Source organism: Suricata suricatta, chromosome 6, assembly GCF_006229205.1.
Source record: "Suricata suricatta isolate VVHF042 chromosome 6, meerkat_22Aug2017_6uvM2_HiC, whole genome shotgun sequence".
In the NCBI taxonomy this organism is placed as follows: Eukaryota; Metazoa; Chordata; class Mammalia; order Carnivora; family Herpestidae; genus Suricata; species Suricata suricatta.
The window spans coordinates 19,917,979-19,942,178 of record NC_043705.1 but is presented as its reverse complement, the minus strand read 5'-3'; the positions used below and the strand labels follow the sequence as shown (position 1 = coordinate 19,942,178).

General features: G+C 38.0%; 1 protein-coding gene across 9 annotated transcripts in view; it reads right to left on the bottom strand.

Annotated features, from left to right (window-relative positions):
• Positions 1–24,200, bottom strand: part of CCDC192 (coiled-coil domain containing 192) — a 198,459-nt gene that overhangs the window by 128,150 nt on the left and 46,109 nt on the right. For 8 of the 9 annotated variants that reach the window (XM_029941834.1, XM_029941833.1, XM_029941832.1 and 5 more), the window contains exons 4-5: positions 14,885–15,016; positions 13,496–13,552 (exon numbers count right to left, since the gene is read on the bottom strand). In XM_029941834.1, coding sequence (XP_029797694.1) covers positions 13,496–13,552; positions 14,885–15,016 — 189 coding nt within the window. The remainder of the gene's footprint in view (positions 1–13,495; positions 13,553–14,884; positions 15,017–24,200) is intronic. The other variant, XM_029941835.1, reaches the window with a different exon arrangement.

Below are 24,200 nucleotides of genomic sequence, written 5' to 3'. Positions count from 1 at the left end.
GTCATCTTGGCTCCACCCCCGAGATACATTTTTTTTGTTTTTGTTTCTTCCCTTTTGAAAATAGGGTAATATTATTAATAAATAATTTCTTGGTATCTTTTCTAGATGATTTGCTGCCAACTAGAGGAGGATACTTAATTTGTTGGTTTTTATTTGTTTTTTAAAATCCACATAAAGAAGCAACTGTCATATACACATAGACAGATTTTCTTATTTACTCGGTCATTTGTTCAACAAGGCATTTACTGAACACTTACTTTTTATCAAGAAATATGTGACACTAAAGCCAAGTCTCAGAACTTGGGGACTCAACTAAGAGAGTCAAGTAAAGACTAAAGGAAAGATCAATAGAGTATGCACTGGAGGAAAGGACAGTTTTCTCTGAGGAGTCAAGAGAGGCGTGTCACTTGAGAGAGAAGCACCCAGGTTTTGAAAGGCAAGCAGTGGGCAAAGCAAAGGAAAGACTCCACCTTGGGAAGGGATGGAGCCTAGAACTTAGGGAAATCTTTACTGAATCCCACGTGTTCAAAGCATGCCCTTGTTGAATGTCATTTGTCAGTAGAAGGAAGGGGACGAGGTCAGGAGATTAAACCATCAAAGGAAAAGTGGTAGGGATCTGGTCAAGGTCCTTTCTTAACTTGATGGCTATCTACCCTATTACTGTTAATGACAGCCATTGTGAGATTGAAATACTTACATCATCAGATCTGTGTAGTCAATGGAGCCACATCTGGAATTAATCTGATTACTTCCTTTATAATTCATGGATTTAATTTGGTAATTATGCATATCAGAAATACTTTAGTATAGCTTGAAAAGGTAATATACTAAGTTATAGGCCACTAAAATAAATGAATAAAGGCAGGAAAGTAAGATGGGGTAAGTGAGAAGTTTGGTTCACACTATTGATGTCCTGACATCCTACCTAAGTACTTGTTAGAGGTGAGGCACAAATAACTTGACTCTAGACTTTCTGGTCATCAAAGTAACCATTTCTAGAGAAAAGATCCATGGAGTAAAAGCAAGCCCAGTGCATAGAGGACGTTCCAATATTCATACGGCAGAAGGCATACTCTCTGATATAGTAATAAATATCCTCAATAACAATTTGACACCAAGCAATAATAAACTTAATAGGATAGTTTTACTTATTTTCTGGGTTTTTTTTTTTAATTTACATTTTAGTTGACTAACATCCAGTGCAATATTGGTGTCAGGAGTAGTATTCAGTGATACATCACTTACATACAACACCCAGTGCTCATCACAGCAGGTGCCCTCCTTAGTACCATCACCCATTTAACTAATCTCCCACACACCTCCTTCCATCAACCTATAGTTTCTTGTCTATCATTAAGAGTCTCTTGTCATTTGTTTTCCTCTCTTCTCTTCCCCCCTCCCACCCTTCCCATATATTCATCTGTTTTATTTCTTAAATTCCACATATGACTGAAACCGTATGGTATTTGTCTTTCCCTGATTGACTTATTTCACTTAGCATAATACATGCTAACTCCATCCACATCATTGTAAATGGCAGGATTTCATTCTTTTTGATTGCCGAGTAATATTCATTTGTGTGTGTCTGTGTGTATGTATGTACACATAGTTTGGCTCTTGTTGATAATGCTGCTATAAACATCAAGGTGCATGTACCCCTTAAAATCTATTTTTTTGTATTCTTTGGGTAAATACCTAATAGTGCAAATGTTGGATCACAGGGCAGTTATAGTTTTAGTTTTTTGAGGAACCTCCATACTGTTTTACAAAGTGGCTGAATCAGTTCGCATTCCCACCAGAAGTGCATGAGGGTTCCTATTTCTCTACATCCTTGCCAACATCTGTCGTTTTATAAATTTTAGCCATCCTGACAGGTGTAAAGAAGTATCTCATCATGGCCTTGATTTGTATTCCCTTGATGATGAGTGATGCTTAGCATTTTTCATGTGTCTGTTACCCATCTGGATGGCTTGTTTGGAAAAGTGTCTACTCATGTCTTCTCCCCATTTCTTCACTTGGTTATTTGTTTTTTGGGTGTTGAGTTTGATAAGTTCTTTATAGATTTTGGATACTAACAGTTTATCAGGTACACCATTTGCAAGTATCTTCTCCCATTCTGTAGTCTGCCTTTTAGTGTTGCTGATGGTTTCCTTCCCTATGCAGAAGCTTTTTATTTTGATGGAGTCCTAATAGTTCATGTTTGCTTTTGTTTCCCTTGCCTTTGGTGATGTGTCTAGTAAGAAGTTGCTCTGACTGAGGTCAAAAAGTTGCTGCCTGTGTTCTCCTCTAGGATTTTGGGGGGTTCCTATCTCACATTGAGGTCTTTAATCCATCTTGACTTTATTTTTGTGTATGGGGCATTGTGTCATTTAAAGCCATTGTTTCCTTGTTGATTTTCTGCTTAAATGATCTGTCTATTGTTGTAAGTGGGGTGTAAAAGTTCCCTACTATTATTGTATTATCAATGAGTTTCTTTATGTTTGTTAGTAACTAATTTATGTATTTGGAGGCTTTCAGGTTGGGAGCATAAATATTTATAATTTGTTAGATCTACTTGATGGATATACTTCTTAATTATGATATAATACCCTTCTTCATCTCTTGTTACAGTCTTTTTTTTTTTAATTAGGTTTGTCTGAGAGCCTGAGTGGCTCAGTTAGTTAAGTGCCCAACTTCAGCTCAGGTCATGATCTAGCTGTTCATGAGTTTGAGCTCTGCATTGGGCTCTGTGCTGACAGTTCAGGGCCTGGAGCCTGCTTCGGATTCTGTGTCTCCTTCTCTCTCTGCCCCTCCCCTGCTCACTCTCTCTCTCAAAAATAAACAAAACATTTAAGAAATATAAAAATAAATAAAATCTAGTTTTTCTGATAGAAGTATGGCTACTCCAGCTTTCTCTTAATGTCCATTAGCATGATAGATGGTGTTCCAACCCCTCACTTTCAATCTGCAGGTGTCTTTAGGTCTAAAATGAATCTTATAGGTAGCATATAGATTAATATTTTTTATCATTCCCATAACCTATATCTCTTGATTAGAGAATTTAGTCCATTTACATTCATAGGAATTAATGAAAGGTATGAATTTAGTGCCATGGTGTTACCTGTAGAGTTTGTGTTTTGGTGATGCTCTCTGGTTCAGGACATTTTTCTTATAAAACCTTCCAAAAATAAGTCATTAACATTGTGTTAAACCACTTCTCCCACATTCAATGAAAGCAATTCTAGGGCAACTTGATACAGTGTAGGAATTGGCACTCTTCCTCACTTATTTGAGGAAGAATTTTAGGGTACCTCTCTAAAACAAAACATGGACTATATTTCAGGTACTACTTTGTGATATGCTTTCTGTCATCCAAGCTGTTTAAGGCAAAGTATTGAGTGACACTCCTGGTTTCACCCTACTGTGTAGTTAAGAACAGAGCTCTCTAGTAGCAATAGCCAGGTAGGCTGGTACTAGAACTGAGACCTGCTTTTGGAAATTGTGGGACATGAAATGATACCTCTTGAATTGAAAAGCTGCCACTTTGATTCATCAATTCACTTACTGACTGACTGATGGAGTCATTCAACACATACTTGTTGAGAATCGACTATAGGACAGACCATGAATTAGATGCAGGCTCTACTCTTAAGAAATTTATTATGTGGGATAAAGATAGAGAAACAGAAAAAGTACAAGGAGATAGTTCTACCAAAGGCTTAAAAAGACATTCACCAGGGGAAGAAATGAGCTAAACAAGTGTTGATAGGATAGAAGATTCTCTTCAGAAAGTAATTTTGTCTTTAACCACCTATAAAATAAACTGGCAGCTAATATGAGATACTTTATTCCATAAGGTTATTAATCACAATCCCATAAAAATTGTGGAACAGTTTTACTTAAACCATTCATTTTGGAATAACTTTTCATAAATGTGTTGAACCTTCGTATGTGTCAAGCACTTTGCTCTTTCATGTGTATTACCCCTCTTCACACATTTGTATACCTTCTTAAAACACCTTGTGAAGCTAAGTAAAGTTATTAGCTTCTCACCACAGAGAAGAAGAACAGAACTGTAGGAACCTTTGTCAGGTCCTTCAAGCCCAGTACCTAGTTCTCCATTATTACCCTTCTCTAGCAGGAATGAGACAAGAGGGCCTCATAAGCCTATCTCTCGATCTATATCAATAGCTTATCTTTCTTTTCTCAACAATGGGAGGGCATGATTCTCACTCAGCTTAAAGTGATTTTAATTCTTAAGAAAAAAATAATGAAAATATGACTTGCATTAGATTCTTTTAGCAATAATATAGGATGAGTTCTGTGTGAGCATACTGGCTAGATTAATGCAGCTCAGAATCAAAAGGGGGGAAATGCTGTGAATAATCTTGCATTATTCTCATTTGATTTTTTTAAAGTATTTTTTTAAAGGTTTATTTATTTATTTTGAGGGAGAGAGAAAGAGCTGGGGAAGAGCAGAGAGAGAGGGAGAAAGAGAATCCTAAGCAGGCTCCACACTCTAAGTGGAGCCTGACACAGTGCTCGATCCAGTGACCCTGAAATCATGACCTGAGCTGAAATCAAGAGTCAGTCACTTAACAGCCTGAGCCACCCAGGCACTGCTCTAATCTGATTTTTTTGTCAAGCAGATGGACATTATAATAATGATCTGTACTGGAATATGTGGGCCTCTAAAATTTGTACATTCCTTTGATAAAATGTTGGTGTGAGAAGTCCATGATTATCAAGTAAGGCACCAAAGTAAGTATTTGAAGAAATGCATAGGTAATTAATAGATATTCACAAAAAAGTGTGTCCAGTTAGGTGGCTAGACAAAGATCAGGCACATGGAATGATCCTAAAGAGCTAGGGTGGCAGAAATTGTCCTTGGGTGGCTATTCAGCTTAAACTTAGTCATTATCTATAGAAAACAAAGAAACAGCACTCAAATCTGGTTGAGGGTAAAGTGAGCCTCCTGGGTGTCAGCCAGAATCTAGGCTAGCAAGATGTGATTGACCAAATTTATGCCTTACGTCTATGTGTCTCCATCTGCCCTCACTAGGAGATCCAACAGATAAGATTAGTGCCTTTCTCAGTAATTTATTGTGCCTTGGTTTTCTAGGGGAAAGGGAAAAAAAAAGATAAGTTTAATAAGATCCTTATAGAGTTTCAAAGTTTTATTTTTAATATTTCCTTGTGAGTATGCTAGAAATTAATTACTTAGCCACATCTTACTGGGCCAGGTCTGCTTGAATGGCTCACAGTTCAGAGAGCACCAGTTCTAAGTTAGGAGCAACCTGCTGGTATGAAATGAGAGGTCAAACCCTTTCCCCGTCCATGTCTGCGGAGAAGTTTGGCAGTAACACTCAGAAGTGGGATTTGAAAGCCTGTTATTCTTCTCTGACTTTTAACGTCTCCATATCAAGCATATAGGAGATGAACCATGGAATAACCACATAGATGGTTCAAATGAGGGACCAAAGAGTCATCCATTCCAGACAAACTAACCAAAGAAGGTAAACTATAGAGAGGGGTTCACTATAATATAATCAATGAATGCAATAAAAATATTCCTAAGACATATCCCACATGCAGCCATGTTGTGTTCATAAATAATCACTGAGGAATTTTCCATTTTGATTAACATGTCTGGCTCTGAAAGAATGGCTCATAGGGCAAGAATTTCCCCATTGCTCTTTGGCTTCAGGTATAGCTCCATTAGATCCTACTACCAAAGTCCCTCAGGGTGATTAATAGCCATGAGGTCTATAGAATACAATAAAGTGAAAAGATCATAAAAACTAATTTGTCGACACACTGTCTTATGTGTGTGTATTTACATATATATTCAGCAAAAATTCTGAATCAAAAGTGAAACAAAAAATGAAATCAGGGGTGCTTAGGTGGCTCAGTCAGTTAAGTATCTGACTCCTGATTTCAGCTCAGGTTATGATCTCATAGTTCATGAGATTGAACCCTGCGTGGAGCTCCATACTGAGAACATGGAGCCTGTGTGGGCTTCTCTGTCTCCCTTCTCCCTCTCCCTCTGCTCCTCCCCAACTCATGTGCTTGTGACTGTCACTCTTGCTTTCTCTCTCTTTCAAAATAAATGAATAAATAAAAAGTGAAATTAGACTTGGCAAACAGAGGTCCTGGCATCAAAATATCTACACTTAGAATTTTTTCTTTGCTACCTACTAGCTGTTGGCTGTGAGCAGGCTTCTTTCTGTCTTTGACTCTCACTGTCTTCATCTGATAGAGGAGTAGTAATACCTGCTTCACAGGACTGTTGTGAAAAATAAATGACATAATGCGGTGGGAGCATTTAGGAAACTGTAAATTGTTATATGACTCTAAGCTGTTACTCATTGTTGTCACTTTATCTTAGCATTAGTCATGACAAACTTCAGGAAGGAAGTGATACTTTTGGAGGATATAGAAATCTGGGATTTGGTTGACAAGAGCAGGGACACTGTGTTTGGCTCATCAAATGAACATGTCCAGTGTGCCGTATTCCAAGCTTGCTGTACTAAGAACCAGGCCTGGAGAGGTTTCCTAGATGTAGGAGCATGAGGTCAGAGAAGCTGACCCCCAATTGCAAGATGCTGGTTAGGAACCATGGTTCTGGTAAGAACAGAGAGTCCAGCCTGAAAGCAGGGGTTTTACTGGACAATACAGCACTTCTCAGACATCAGCCATCATCACAATCACCTGGAAACTTTAAAAACACATACTGGGGCCCTGGGTGGCTCAGTCGGTTAAGCTGCCAACTTCAGCTCAGGTCATGATCTCACAGTTTGTGGGTTCCAGCCCTGCATCGGACTCAGTGCTGACAGCTCAGAGCCTGGAGGCTGCTTCGGATTCTGTGTCTCCCTCTCTCTCTGACCATCCCCTGCTCACACTCTGTGTCTCTCTCTCTCTCTCAAAAATAAAATAAAACATTAAAAAATTTTTTTTTAAATACATACTGATGGATCACACTTCCCATTGTTTCAGATTCTGGAGGTAGGGGATGAGGCCTCAAAATTTGCAATTCAAACAAGTCCCAGTGACTCTGATGATTCTAGTCCAGGGACCACTCTTTGAGAACTACATGGACAGCGTAAGAATTACAGCTTCTCACCTCTAAAAGCCTAATCTGATTCTGACTAGTTGAAAGCAAAAGGGAATTTCCTTTAAGTCAGGATTTCTGGATGGTTCCTAAAATGGACAGGAATCAGACTGATAAGTAGACGGGAACAGAACAAACTCCTTCATCATGATATTCGGGCATCACTGGTAGGATCTATCAGTTCCAAATGTTCTTCCTCTCTTGCTTCACCTCAATTAATATTCAGAATCCAATTAGCTTAGAGAACATGCTCACTCCTCAGCTGCTAGGTGATAGGTTACTTTGAATTACAGCTCCAAGAATGTGCATCATGGAAGAGACACAACTGAAAAGGATATCAGAGTACTGTTGCCAAAGATGTTAATGGATGTTTGTGTAGCCAAGAAACAACATTAACAACAAAAACAGTCCATGTCTCTGTCATTAGGAGGAAAAGATCAATTAACAGAGGGCCTGAAATTCTAGGGAAGAGGAGTTTGTACTTCATCTAAACTGAGAACCCCTGTAGATTTTTAGCAGCTGATAGCTTCTTTAGAGATGGAAAGGAAGAAGTGAAATAAAGTCTTCAGGAAAATTCTGTCTTGAGTACCTATGGTGGGCTTTCCCATGCTTTATTTTCCCGACTCTGAGCTTTAAGACCATTGCTTCCAGGTTTAAATATGTCCTTGGGAACTATAGGTCAGGAGCTTCTGATTATAAAGACACACTTACCTATTCTACAGCTTGAATCATACCATACAGTTCATTGGAATGGTTCCTTCTTCTAGATATCCTTAACTCTTTTACTTTATTAGAAATATTTCAAGCATACAAGATAGTATTAAGAATAACATAACACTCAAGTATCTATTTTGCAATTATCCAGGTTTCTCTTTTTAAATAATTCCATTGAATGTTATAAAACTTTTAGCTATGGTCAGGTCTGAGTACTAATACTCTCAAGTACTAAAAATAGTGAAGCAATGGATTCAACAATTTGGAAGCCATTCATTTTAAAAAGATATTTTTCCTTAAGACACCTAGTCCTGGCTCAAATTGCCCTAACATGAACAATTACCTTTGAGCAGTTATAAACATTTGCTTCAAATATTTGTTTAATCCTGTGTAGGCCTCTAGGTAGATAAGTAATCATGTGGGAAGGATTGATAAAAATGCTCCAGGCAGGTTCGCCCTGTGGGTGGCTCTGAGTGGGTACCTATGTGCGCTCTCATGACCCTTTGTAATCTTTGAAAAGTATAAGCTGTGACTACATAAAGTTAATGAGATAAGATTTTAATCTTCAAAACATGAGCAGTGACAACTCAGTCTGAAATTTTTAGGCTTCTGTCTTCTTCCATTTTATAGCTATCAATTTAATTATACAAAAATATAATTCAACTATTGGGTTTTAGACAAGCGAACTTTGAGTAAATGAGGCCACAAGCTTGTTAATTTTCATGTAAAGGTCATTTCCTTTAGATGTTCTTCTTCTTTTGAAATAGGGGTTTTCCCAGAATCGTGTTTTCTTTTGCTGCTACATTTTCCTTCTCTTTCCACTTTAATAGATCATTACCTTTTTTCCTTTCCATGTTATATCTTGAAAGTATCAATTTCAGATTATAGTAGCACTTTATGTAACTGACATTTTTAAGAAATAAAATTTCAAAGCAGGTTCCTAAAATTAACAAAATAACTTTATTTTTAATTTGACCATTTTAATAATTCACTTCAGTGAAATCTGAACAAGGCATTGAGCTAGACACTGTGAGAAGCATAAAGATAAACATATGGCCATTTGTAGCAAAGTGGATGGACCTCGAGGGTGTCATGCTAAGTGAAATAAATCAGGCAGAGAAGAACAGATACCAATATGTTTGCACTCATAGGTCTAACAGGAGAAACCTAATGGAGAACCATAGGGAGGGGAATGGGGGAAAGAGAGCTGGGGAGAGTGAGGGACACAAATCATGAGAGACTATTGAATACTGCAAATGAACTGTGGACTGAAGAGGGAGGCAGAGAAAGGGAAGGGGGTGATGGTCATGGTGGGGGGCACGTGTGGGGAGAAGCACTGGGTGTTATATGGAAACCAATTTGACAATAAACTATTCTTAAAAAAACAAAATGAAACAAACAAACAAAATGATAAACATCCTTGCTCTCTGTTCTCCAGGAGCTCACAGTGTTGGGGAAGAGCTAGTTCATCATGCAATTCTCTTGTGGGTCATAGTGTGACAAGTGACAGAGGGTTAGAGACGTGCTGTGAAAGTGCCAAAGAAAGGGAGATTACTTCTGGTTTGATGGTCAGGAGAAACTTCCTGGCAGGAACAATTTTGATGAAGAATGGGGAATATCTGTCATTCTTTATTAAAATTGTTGGTGGGGACAGATTTTTCCAGGCAAAGGGAAACCATGAGCAGAACCCCTAGGGCAGGAATGCATTGGGGATTCCTGAGAGTCATAGATGTGTGATACAGAGCAGGCAGGGAAATGAGGTCAGGCTCTCATTTTCAGTGATAAATGTCACGGTCAGGAGGTTGGACTTTATTCTGGAGTGTTGGGCCACCATTGTCTTACTGCAGGCTTTAGAACAGGGGAAATTACATGATGAGAATAAAATTCCTTTCACTTTAGCAAATGTCCTGAATGAGTGGCTGCAATGTGCCTGGACCTGTACTTGGGATAATGGATGCAGAGACACATTCTTGATGTTGCCCTCAATGACCTTCAAGTCTAGTAGGGGACAGATATATCAACAGATAATGTCAATAGAAAGTAGTATTTTGAGCTAAAATAGATGCATATACAAGAGGCTATGGGAGCCCAGGGAAGGTAATCTGGGGCTGACAGAGAGCTTGATCCCTGATAAGAGTCTTGCAAGAAGAGTGAGGATTATTTGGATAAAGAGCAGAGGGAAGGATAGTCCAAAACCAAGACAACACAGAGAGCAAACTCACAGGGCACCAACTGACATGGGATGTCATTTTCCTAGCTCATTTAGTGGGAGGCAGAGAGAGAGCAGGGAAAGAAAGAGGGAGCCAAGGGGGTAGGGATGGTCCTTTGGAAACCTCATTCAGAGTAGAGACAGAGAAGCCAGTGGATGACCACAGGGTCATATCCTACAGTAGTATTACGTTTAGGAGGTGCAGTGTGAACATACATTTCAAACTTCACACACAACTCCCAAACACTTAGGGGAATTCAGGTTCATACTTGAAGAACAATGTATTCTTAATATTAATAATACTGTATTCTCAATAACTCCCAAGAAACTCCCAGTGTCCTATCCCAATTATACCCTTGCCCCATCTACAGAGTTCCATTCTGACCACCGTGGTCCTTCATTCACTGTTCTCCTCTCTGGCACTCCAATAGGTTTCACCCTTTCTTTCAGTGTTACTCTTGGGCCCTTTCTGGTTTTCTGCCCCCACCCTGCATCCTTGCACATGCATTTTATCCTTTCTCTCCTCTTGAAACAGGACTTGATGGTGTGAAAGCAAGAGGGCTACACTGTGATTTGGGTTATGGTGAGAGACAGTGGATGGTCCTGAATTTGAATATATTAATAATGTGGAACCAGTAGCAATAAAAGATAAGATGATCAAGAAGAGTTAGGGATATGGCAGAGTGATGGAAGAGCAGACACAGATGTTAGATAACTTTTAGAAACATACTCACAGCCTGACAACTAACTAAATATGGAATGGAGACAGAGAAAGGTAGGATTTTAATGCTGCTTGATGGTTTGGATCTAGAATAAATTACAGTATCATGGTATTATACGCTATGGCCAGGTTTCCAAAAAGAGGTGCATATTTAAGAGATAGGATTAGAAGATGATAAACTTGACTTTGTATATGCTGAACCTAAGTTGTCAGCAAGATATTCAAATCATACTTAAGAAGCACAGTGCATTAATTTGATGCAGTATGCCAGCAGTCTCCAAACTTGTCATTGGTTTAGACCAGCAGTCTCCTGGTCATTGGAAAACAACATACTATTGCCCTTTCTTGAATATTGATCATACACTGATAAGTCTTATAGTAACTAAACCCATCTAACTTAACTTCATTTCCAGCGCCTCTCCATTTTATTTTCCAGAATACCTCTTAACATCATTTGGAATGTTATTTTAAAGGAACACTGTCTTAAGAAATGCTCATTACAGCACTAAGGAGCTGTAATTAGGGGATGATTAAGATAGAAAGATTTTGATGGGGGTGGAGGAGGTTGTTTATTTGCATGGAAGTGAGAGTTGAAGCATTATGAACTGATGAATCACTCAGAGTGAATAGAGGGAAAAGGAAGATTGCAGAAAGAACCTCTATAAACACCATTTGATACGTGAAATGGCATGTTGAGCACATAATTTGGAAAGGCAGCAAATTGTGACAGGAAAAACATAGATTTCAGAATTGACATGTGTGACAAAAGATCTCATCTCAAATATTCTGTTTACCTGACTGAAAAATAATGCCCACTTTGTTGGGTTGTGTCAAGATTTAAAACAGAAAATCAGTGAAGCACCTACCACATAATCTACTCTCAATAAACACTATTAACTAATATTTTCATTTAAATCTTCTTGATGAATCAAAGAAAAGCTTTTGTGACCACACTGCTATATTAAAACCTCAACATGGAACACTTAGAATAATCTCAATTATTGATATTAATACCCTAATACAAGAAAGAAAACCCAGTTCAGACATGCCTGGGCCAGGAACAGCATGGTACAAGAATAGAATCTGCAGAAGCGATGCAATGCAAGAAGACACCACAGGAATTTCCTGAAGGCATCTGTGACTATGTTTTTTTTAATCAGCTTTTCATGAAGAGATGCTGGAAGCTAATATCAGAACCTTAGCGAACAATATACTCTCCTTAAAAAGTTTCTGAGCTCTTCCCACCCTGGGTGAATGACTGTAGGTATCAATCTTGCATGAGGAGACATCCTCTGACAATAGTAATTATCTGGCACCCTCCCGGTCAGGCTGGGGGAGCCATCTGCAACAGAATACTGATCTAATGAGATATGCTTTTGTTTGAATATGTCACCATGTCACAAATGCAGACCTTAAATCATTTTCACTATTGGTCATTTGAACATAAAAGGCCAAAAGAGATTCTGAAGTCAGAGCTAAAAGCAGATTAGGTTTTCTCTATTCCGGAAAAAAAAAAAGTCATTTACCGTGATTTTATCCTGATTAAGTTCATTTCAAATTTCAAAGGGATAGTGACCCAAATTTGTTATTTTGCAGTCTTTTTCTGTAGGACTTCTGGACTGTAGGCCCTCAGGTCTCAAACAGGTCTGAAAAGTTTGTTGTTGTTCAGATTGGCCATTTAACATGACTAGCCAATGTTCTTAATCAAGAAGTCATCCCCCTGGGGTGCCCAGGTGGCTCAGTCTTAGGTATCTGACTCTTGATTTCAGCTCAGATCATGATCTCACAGTTGGTGAGTTCGAGCCTTGCGATGGGCACTGTGCACTGACTTCTGAGGAGCCTAACTAAGATTTTCTCTCTCCCTCTCTCTTTGCCCTTTCCTCACTTGTGCTCTGTCTCTTTCAAAATAAATAAATAAACTGAAAATAAAGTCATCTCCCAGCACCCAAGATATAAATAGAGGAAATGACTGAAAAGAAGGTGAGCAAGTCTTTGAGGAAGGACAGAGGTAGGATGACACCTGGTTTATGGCTCTGAATACACAAGGGTATCGTGGCACATGTTCATTAGTTGTTCTCTGCGTGAAGATAGGCTAAATACACCCTAGACGTTCGCAGAGTCTCTCTCAGTGGGGATACTTGCAGGGAAAATGAACAGTTCTCTATCTGATTTGTTTACATGGTCACTTGCCTAAAATTCACAAGACTTGGGCAGAATGAATACATATAACACAGCACTGCTAACAATATGGTCAAAAATTGGTAGCGTCAGCATTACCACAATCTGGCATCATGTAGAAGTACCAATTCTTAGATCCTACCCTAGGCATGCAGAAAACAGAAATCTACATGTAATTTGTTTCTAAGTGTTTGCTAAGTAATTCTTGATATAATAAAGTTCAAGAAGCACTATTCAAAGTGTGTATTCAATGTGCCAATCATTTCTACTTCCATTCACTCACTATGCTAGCCTGGTTTCCGTGTCTTTCCACCCCTAGTTTCTGGTTCTCTTATCCTGCTGGTAGCTGATTAGACCATCTGTTTATATACGAGAGATTAGTTTTGTAATTTTTGTCTTGAGCATAAATTAGAATTCTACTTAGGGAAAGCAACTTTGTAGAGGCAGTAATAATACTGATTTTTAGCCTTGTGATTTGGTTTGCAGCAAGAAGACCATGGTTATAACTTCTAAGGAATTACCCTTCATTCACAGGGTAACCGTGATATAAATTAAGGAATAAAAAAAGGAGAAAAACACTTACATGGGCTATAAGTTGCTCCTGGGAAGCTTTCACTTTGGCTTGCAATTTCTCAATGTACTACAAAGGAGAAAAATTTAGAAACAAAATGTGTAACTCTTCTTTTATTATATTCAAAGCAAATCAGATATAAATGAGTACCAGTTCTCAAATCCTGTGAATGGCAGCACTGTCTCAGCTAGATGCTTTGGAAATCATCACTGAGAAATCCTCACTCCCATCCCTATCTCGCTTCCCTTCTATTCAAGAGCCCAACAACAAAGAACACAAATATGTTAAGATTTAGGAAATGAGTGGGAAAATAGTGTTTCTTTGATGTACTGAAGGTAATGCTTACCTACCTTATAACCAATATATATGGTATCAAGCAGGTTTGATACTATCCTGTCTTTGTAACATATGGATATGTTTTTATTTGAATATATATAGACATAGATAGATAGGTAGTTATCTCCAAGGTAGTTACAAACCCATTTGACTTGACCAAGAAAAAAATTTATGTAAATGCCCAGAGATTCAGAGATTAATAACTTTTTATAAGGTAATTGATTAAAGCATATGCCAAATTTTTAATCCACTCATTTTACTATACTGAAACTATTCCTTGACTAAGTGCAACCTCAAAAATGAGACTTTTGGGGGTGCCTGGGTCTCTCATTCAGTTAAGCAGGTGACTTCAGCTCAGGTCATGACTTCATGGTTTGTGGGTTCCAGCCCTGCATCCAGCTCTGTGCGGACAGCTCGTGGAAACTGGAGTCTGCTTTGGATTCTGTGTCTCCCTTGCTTTCTGCCCCTTCCCCACTCATACTCTGTCTCCTTCTGTCTCTCAAAAATAAATAAACATTAACAAAATTTTTTTTAAATGAGGAGTCATTTGTATAGTTAACACTTACAAAATAAATAGAATATTCATCGAATATGATTTGAAGGATACATATCAAACAAACTTTTGAAATATACTAAGAAAATTAATTTTTAGGAGTGCCTGGATGGCTCAGTTGGTTAAGCATCCAGCTTCAGCTCATGTCATGATTTCACAGTTCGTGGGTTCAAGCCCCGCATTGGGCTCTGTGCTGACAGCTCAGAACCTGGAGCCTGCTTTGGATTCTGTGTCTCCCTCTCTCTCTGACCCTCCCCTGCTCACACACACTCTCTCTCTGTCTCTCAAAAATAAATAAAAAACATTAAAAATTTTTTTAAAAAGAAAATTAATTTTTATATGTGAATATTCATCAGGGATTAAAGTTATATTTAGTAGACACAAATATTATTTACCATCTTGAACTTAAATATGAACTTCCAACCTAGCCAGAAATGACAGCAGAATTGTCAGTTCATTTAAGTTTAGGTAACTTTTTAAGATAAAGATGATTTTTTTCTTCTACAACATACCTGGTTTTTTGCAAGGACCATTTTTTTATATGATTCCCCACTTTCTTCTTTATGATCCAGAGCCCTTAGTTTTTTCTCCAGCCAGAAAACTTGCTCAAGTAATTTTGATTTTGTTCCTTCAGAAGCTGCAAGCTAAAGACATTTCTTGTAAGGGCATGCAAATACAGTGATTTAAAAAAAATTTTTTGGTGTTTATTACTGACACAGAGAAACAGAGCATGAATGGGGGAGGGCCAGAGAGAGAGGGAGACACAGAATTCGAAGCAGGCTCCAGGCTCTGAGCTGTCAGTACAGAGCCCGACGTGGGGCTCCAACCCACAAACCATGAGATCATGACCTGAGCGAAGTTGGACTCTTAACCTACTGAGCCACCCAGGTGCCCCAGTAATTTTTTAAAGCTCCTTTTAAAAGTCTAATTGATACATGAATTGCATGCTACCAATATCTATTAAACATGAAAATGGCTTCTGGAATATTCCTCATAGCTAACAAAGATTAGTATAGAGAGAAGAAAATAATGTTGACTTTATAGTTAGTAATAAGGATCTTTCTGAGCAAGATATGAGACTACATAGTTACAACAGGCAGAGATTTCTAAGGCAACAACTTCAATGCTCACCTCTATTATGTTTCAAGATTGTACTTTATTAGTACAGCTGAAATCTGTATTGTTTTTTGTATATAGTTCTTGGAACTTAACTCTTGAGGGACTACAGCTCTTTAGAAAAAAATGGGAATTCTGACTCCCTCGAATGTTTATCCTAGAAAGCAGCTGAAGGGAAATGCAGGAATTTCAAGTTAAAGTCTGATTGGAGGCAGATTTAGGCTAGCCATCACCAGAAAATGTCTACAGATGATCTTTGCTTTACTCTTTGTAGATTCCTCTTGTGGAAAGGGTAGTTTGATAGTGCCTCATCCCTGAATCCCCTTGGAGAGCCCCTGGACTAGCACTTCCTTTTATTCACACAGCTGATTGTGCATTTTTTCTACAGCTCAGCAACAATTCTGAGAGTCTCTGCAAAGGGACACACACCTTGTATTCATTCCAGTTCCTAGTGTGTCCTTGAAGGCATGAATTATCTTTAAGTATCTCTTTCATACTATTCCAAATATTCTAGCAAAGCCAGTTTACCAAATGGAGAAGCCTAAAGAGGTTGCTCTGCCACGGAAGTAAGGTGGGAACTTCACAGATATACTGCCATTGATCCGCATCCACTCATCCCCACAGTCATTCACTTAACAATTATTTGTTTAGTTGGTGCTCCACAGCCATTCTGTTATGTTCTGGAGGTTATAGAAGTGCACTGGGAGAGCCGGAGGGAACACATATGTCATGAAGGGTTGGCTATGCCTTTCAGCTCACGGTGACCTGGGAGACCTGTCGGGCTCCTCACAGACAGTGACACATTTCAACCAAGTACTTGATGGTTTGGAGATGCAGCCGGGGTTTTTGAGGCACCCTTATTTTATTACACAGTACAGGGTGTCATGGGTAACGACACAGACTCTTGAATCAGACCCTTTGGGTAAACATCTCACTTTCCTGCTTATGATCTCTGTGATTGAGGCAAGTTTCTCAGTTTCTATAGGCTTTATTTTCTAAACTGTAAATGGGAATGGGGATGAAAAGAATAGCATTTAGCTCACAGGTTTGTTTTGAGGATTACATGAGTTTATGTAGAATAATACTTGAAACTGTACTTTGTAGCTATTTTATTATTATTATTAACTAATTATTTCTTCTACCTCCTCTAGATTATATTAAGTATTGATAAAGGTTTTATTCAAATATCTCATATTTATCAAATTATAAAACACAGTATTGGAAGACATCACAGCACTTTTGAGCTGGTTTCCCTAAACTCAAATTGTACTCCATTCACTTCCGGCAACCACTCTAGTGTTTCCAGAAAAGGCCTCTCTAGATCTGGCATTTTTTTCTCTTTCTCCGGTTGACCCATAGTCTTTCTCAGATTGGCCCATTTTGTTTCCATATTCTATCTGACTTATAATTCATCCAGTTCCCATTTGGTTGTCTTTCTTTTATATCTGCCTTCTATTATTTTCAAACTTTTATTTATTCATTCAATAGATACTCACTTATTTACTCACTTATTATAGAATATATTGGACCTTTATTAAAAGTAAGCCTTCAGAGGTTAAAAAGCATTGCTTACATGCTCAAAAAAACTTAGGTTATAACCAGAAAGGCAGAGAATTTAAAAACCATTATGTAATATGAAAGTATAGAGTTGAATAATAATAATGACAGTAACAATTTACTGGGTATTTACTACATTCCAAGCTCTCTTCAGAACCTTTTGTTTTCTTTTTTCTTTGTGTATCTCAATTCATCTTGATTCCCCCCTTGCAGATAAAGGAATTCACTAAGTTCGGTAAAGTTGTATAACTTGCCCAAATACATAGTGAGTTAAGTGTTAGAACCCAAGGCTACACTAGTGGACACTGGGTCTGACTCCATAAAGCCCAAATTTGACCCCAGCTCCTGAAGTGGGACTGGAGAATCATGAAAATCCCATCATCTTTGCCGCTGATTGGTTCAGGAGTCAGTCTTCAGCAATCAGAGTCTGGCATTTCTTTGGCCACAGTTATTAATGAGGAGAAGTGATCCAATATGGACCACTCATACTGCTCAGGAGGAATTTTGATTTGGAGAGCCATTCTTCTCTCTCACCTACCAGATATGAATGTTGCTATAGCCATCCCACAAGCATCCAGGAAACCAATATATAATGAAGCCACACTCTGAATGGACGAGTGGCCAAAATTTTTGAAATTCTTATCAACTACTCTTGAAGCACGTCCTCCCTTGGACTCAAACATAGTGAACTAATAAGTTTCCTTCTTGTTTAGACATTGAATTTTCTCTTACTACCATAAGCATTCTACTGACACACTATCAGATTCCAAAGTCCCATGCTTTTAACCACCAATAAGTGAATTCTATGGAAAACAGCATGTATTGATGTTTATTTGGTAGTTACACCATACCACTCATTCTGCTGGGTGCTGTCTGTACACAAGCTACCTTAGTCCAAAGCTCAAAAGTCTATAAGGAGTTTGGCTTATAGTTTTTTTTCTTAAATTACACCCATTTTAAAGAATGAGAAATTATATCCTTCTAGGAGTGAATTAGCTTGTGCATAGCTAACAAGGAGAGGTTGGTTTTGGATCTACATTGGCCTGCCTCCAACTCCAGGTTTTACATTATATACAACCTTAATTCTAAGGCTGCTTATAAAGATGAGGCCTGTGATTTTTTTCCCCACTAACTACATGGCCTTCAGTTTTGTTTCTCAGCATGTTTACCTATTTACCTGAAAGAAAAATTTTGTCTTTTTCTAAGACCCAAGAATTCTTTCCTAACATCTTGCTTCCTATTTCTATAGGCATCAAACCCATCTCTTTGTTCTCCTCTTATAAAGGGTCTCTGTCTGAATATCCTTTTGATTTAGATATATTTACCTCAGGCTTAGCTGTCCTCTAAGAAACCTTGACTTGGAGTCAGAGATCTATGTGTTAGTCTCAATTCTACAACTCATGGACATTAGGACCTTGGTGCCCATAATAGGATTTTACATGCTACCTTGCTATGTTTTTACAGGGTATTTTTCCAGTCATATGTGTTCAAACTAGATTGTAGACTCCCCAGAAGGAGGAATGGTGAATTCTGTCAAAACTTAAAAGACACACTCAAATTGGTTAGGAGCAATCTTTACTAAGATCATTCCATTTATTAATTTTATAATCTTAATTCTCATGTGTACGTAGCATCACCTCACAGCAGCCAGATACAGGAATCTTATTCTTTCTTCCACATATAGATACATTAGGGGAAGATCTAGCAATTTGCTGTTGCATTCTATTCTACAATGATGTAACTATTTATCTGCATAAGGTGATACTCTCTGAAAAGAAAAGCACAACATATCAAAACTTAGAGGATGCAGCAAAGTCAGTACCAGAGGGAAATTTATAGCTGAAAACACCTACATCAAACAAACCCTGTCAAATCAACAATTTAACTTCACACCTTGAAGAAAAAGAACAGCCTAAACCCAAAGCCAGTAGAAGGAGCAAATGATACAGACTAAGCAGAGATAAACAAAATAGAGAATTGAAAATCAGTAGAATTGATGAAACCAAAAGTTTGTTCTTGCAAATGACCCACAAAATTGACAAATCTTTACCTATATTGACATTTTAAAAAAGAGAGAAAAAGCAAAAATAACTAAAAAGAGAAATAAAAGGGAAATCTCTACCAACCTTGTAGAAATTAAAAAGATTAGGAGAACATACTGTGAACAGTTGGATGCTAGCAAATTAGATTATCTAGATGAAATGGGAAACTTCTTAAAAACACACCAGTTAGCAAAACTGAGTCAAGAAAGAGTAGGAAATCTCAGTTGATTAACAAGAGAATGAATCAGTCTAACAAATATAAGGAAGAACTTATTGAGAAGATGCAGGACTGAGTATCACCTATTGTGCAACGACCATTCAACTGTAGAGTTTTAGCCCAAGGTGTATGTCTTTGGAACTTTTCAAGATGTCATACATTTAATTTTCTTCTTATTTCATTATTGATATGTGACTTTATAAATCTGCATTTGTAATTTTGGTAAATAGTTGTGTGGGGAAAAAATGGAAATACTTCCTAATTCAAAAAGAAAATGAAAGGAAAAAGTTCAATAGCACTGTTGTGCAAGTCAAAACCGCAATGAGATTCCACTTCATAGTCCCTGTGATGGCTATAATTTAAAAAATGGAAAATAAAAAATATTGGTGAAGATGTGGAGAAATAGGGACCTTGTACATTGCTGTTGGGAATGTAAAATAGTATAGCTGTGGCGGGAAACAGTTGAGTGGCTTCTCAAAAAGTTAATTACCATATAACCTAACAATTACACTCCTAGGTATGAACCCAAGAGAAATGGAAGCGTCCTTCTACCCACAAACTTGCATACAAATGCTTACACAACATTATTCATACTAGTTTAATGATGGAAACCAAATGTCCATTAACAAATGAAAGAATAAAGCAATTGTGTTGTAGACATGCAGTGAATATTATTCAGCCGTAAAAGATAAGATACTGATACTTGCTAATACCTTGGATGAACTACAAAAGCATGGGCTAAGTGAAAGACATACAGGACACAAAAGGTCACATACTGTGTGATTCTTTTCATACAAAATATCAAGAATAGGTATATCCATAGGGACAGAAAGGAAATGTATGGTTATTAGGGGATAGGAAGAAGAATTATGGGACCAGTTATTTAAAGTTTCAAAGTGTTCTGGGGTGAAGAAAAAGTGTTGAAACTTGAAAGAGGTGGTGTTTGCACAATATTGTGAATCTCTTAAATGCTAATGAATTGCATCCTTCAAAATGGTTAATTGTATGTTAAATGATTTTCACCTCTATAAAAATAAAATGACTTTCTAGTTAGCTCTCAGTGGTCAAGGAAGTTATTAGCATTACATAATTTCCTTGAATGCTATTAGAAGAAAAACTTACAAAATTGGATTGACCACTTTCATTTTAAATTAATGAACATAAATCTCAGTGTTGAGTACCACTACCCTGAAATCAAACTATCATTCTATTTTTCTCTCAACAAATTGTCTTTCCTCTTTTCCAAGATAGTATTATTCTCTATTCTTTCCTCAAATATCATTTTTTACTTTCTCTCTCTTTAAAATTCCACTCCCACCTCTCACCCCCAATGACCACCTCATCAATAATTTACTGAAAAACTAGAAGCTGCCAGATGGCTATCCCCTCACCTTCCCCACCAGCCTTACTCTATGTGCCTTACTGCAGCAGGCACAGCTAATCTGTTTCCCACCAGTTGTTTACTTATTTATCCCCTGCTCCCAGGCACCCAATTTGGATAAGCTGGCAGCCATGTGTTTAGGGAAGCTTGGCCTTGTCCAGCCCCAGGGAATGAATCACAATTAAACTAAACCATCATGTTGGTCTCATTCCCAGGTATAAAAGATTATTTTAAGCATGAGCCTGCAATCCAGGAGAGGCTCTTGAAGCCCCATAAAGGGGTTTTACCAGATTTTTTTTTAAAGACACATGGGAAGAAGTACATCTCTTTTTCTCAGTATCTTTTGAGTGAATTTGATACTTTAAATGGCTACAGATATCTTATATGACATAGTTAACACTGAGGATGGTGGAGCAAAAGATAGCACCTCTGAGCTTGATGACTTTCTCGAGCCACTGAATTAACCAACCTTGCAACTGCTCTACCTCAAAACTCATTCTTCTGTGCTGGCCTTATTATATTACTTTAATTGGATTTCTATTACTTAAAAGGGAAAAAGCATCCTTATTAAACAAAAGGAGAAGATATTCTTCTGTCAAAGGCCAGCCCTTTGATTTGGCTTTGAAGCCCATCTTTTAGATCACAAAGCCTTTACCCCTGTAATTTCAGAAACCCCCACCCCCATTCATTTCTGCATTATCTATCTCACCCTTTATGATTTTTCTCTTTAGCATATAAACATGTTAATAGTAATTCCCATGAACAAAAGATGTCCATTGATAGCTTAAAATAATGACTTTTCTTAAAATAATTGCCTGCCTACACTGTTATCACTTTCTTAGACTATTCCAACTATTTTTTTTTAAGAAAAGAAAAACTATTAGCTTATATAACTGGGGACATAGAAGTAGATTTTTGTCCACTCACAACTAGATCCACAAACTCAGATGAGGTCATCATATTCTGTCTCTTTTAACCTCTGTATCTTGGTGCTGCTCCTTTATGTTTCCTCATTATTTCCCAGCGCGGACAATCTTTCTTCGCACAGTGGGAAAAAAATGTTACTTAAAGCCTTCCAGGTTCATGACCTCAATAGTAAGACAATTTTTTCCCTCGTAAGAGAATGAAAAAGGACTCTGTTTAGCCCATCTTAGTTCAGGTGACCTACCCTGGATCAGTCTTTATGGTCAGGAAAATGGAGTATCAGAATTGAGTAGAACCTAGGTCATGTGCTCAATGATCATTTTCTCCAGCTAGAAATATGATGATTGACAACCACAGAATTACTATAGGATTGGAGCCAGGAAAAACATTTCTCCAGAAAAGGTAGACATAAAAACAGAGGCCAATTAAAGTCCATGCTGTAGGTGTCAAGTACAATTATACGATTATGCTCAGAAGCATATGCATTTCCCAAAATATTCCTGCATAATATGATGCATCTATTCTACATGAATCCCAAAATGCACTCACCTCTCCACAAAAAGGAGTCATATCAAGTTACTTCATTTGCTCCACATTTAGATCTCCATATTACGTGCCTTCCTCTCTCCCTACATTCAGAGGAGATACATCATAATGACACCAAAAGATTAAATAAAAAATATAACCTTCCTAAAAACAGGGTAATCTCAATATAATTCTCCTTTTAAAAAAATGGATAAGGAGAAACAGTGTCGAGTTGTCACTGGCCACTGCTAACAACACCTTGTAGGGGCTAGAGGTAGTAGGGCCTGTCCTGGCTATGGAGTAAGTAAGTGTTTCTGATGGGTTTGTGTCTGCTTCTGACCCCTGGGAATGTTCATTGTCCTTTTCTTCTGTGGCCACAATCAAGAAAAAGTCTAGAGATGGGAGGTGGCACTGAGTTTGAGTTTCGAGTATGTCACCAAATTCCTGTATTTGTCAGAATCTTTTTGGTTATGTTACAGAAACCTAATGTAAACTGGCTTAGATTAAAGAGAGAATTAATTAGCTATTTAACTAGAAAGTAGAGGCACTTCTTAAGTCTTGATTGAGTCTTAAGTTAGATTCTCAGAATTCTCTCGCTTTACCATCTATGGCGTATCCTCTCTTTCTTTCTCTTTGTTTCTGTCTCTAACTACAGGAAAAAATTTCCCCAGGGACTGGGAAGAAGACTACTCCGAATTATATTTCTCTCTTAATCTCTTTTTCAGTTGCTTTCTGCCCTCCCCTCTGCTATTGACACTGATCTGGCCTAGATGGACCATGATCCTCGTTTAACCAACTATAATGCACAGTTTTCTCGCCATCTCATTCTACATCCCAGTAAAACAGCCTCCTCTTTAGTACTCCATCTAAGTACTTGTTGAAACACCTTCCTCCTTCTGTTTCCAGGACAAGATTCTCTGGATTTCTTCCTGATTCTCAGTTTCCTTGGCTACATTTTTTTCCCCTTTCAACTCTCTAAATATTGAAACCTAAAAGTTTGGTGTTGGCCCCAACTTTTTACTTTAGCTATGCTCGTTCTCCAACTGATTTCATTGGGTTCCATGGTTTAAACACTAGTCATTAGGTGCCATAAGTTTAATTTTTTTAATGTTTGTTTATTTTTGAGAGAGACAGAGTGCAAGCGGGGAAGGGGCAGAGAGGAGACACAGAATCCGAAGTAGGCCCCAGGCTCTGCAGGGTCAAAATCATGAACCTTGAGATCAAGACCTGGGCCAACGTCAACCTCTTAACCAACTGAGTGACTGAGCCATCCAGCCACCCTTAGATCCCCTACACAACCCACACACATACACAGCAAATAATACTGCAGGATAGGTTTCCAGGGTCACTCAAAAACAGTCTCAACAAATCTTGCAGAGGTCATACTACAGAGAAAAGAGTGATTTCATTTAAAAACAAAGGCTTCCCTTGTGCTAAATGCTCTGTAAGCTGACTTGGACTAGTACTAAAAACTATGAAATACTTTGGCAATAAATAACCGATGTAAGCACTTTATAAATTGCCTCTTGTACCTGTGGAATGGGCAGGAACCCCTATGTCTGAAGATATACTTACTTCACAGAACTGGTTTTGTCTCGTTTTAATTTTATAGCTGAAAACAACACATTCCTCATCCTCCCTCCACCTTAGACAAAACAGACTTTTACATTTATTAATATTTCTCCCTTTAAAAGCTATTTCCAGCCATTTCTAGGTTCACGCACATCTTAAAATAGACCTGCAAAGGCCTATAATTTAGAAGCATAGTTACCACTATGTTAATTTGCTAGGGTTGCTGTGAATGAGTACCACAGACTGTGTGGTTAAACATCATAAATTTATTGTCTTACGTTTCTAGAGGCTAGAAGTCCAAGATCAAAAAGTCAGTAGGGTGGGCTCCTTCTAAGGAACCTTCTGAGGAACTTTTTCTACACCTCTCCTTTGGCTACTGGTGATTTGCTGGCAATCATTGGCTTATAGATGCATCACCTCGGTTTCTGCCTTTGTCTTCATGTGATTTTCTCCCTGGATATCTGTGTCTAAATTTCTACTTTTGGTAAAAGAGA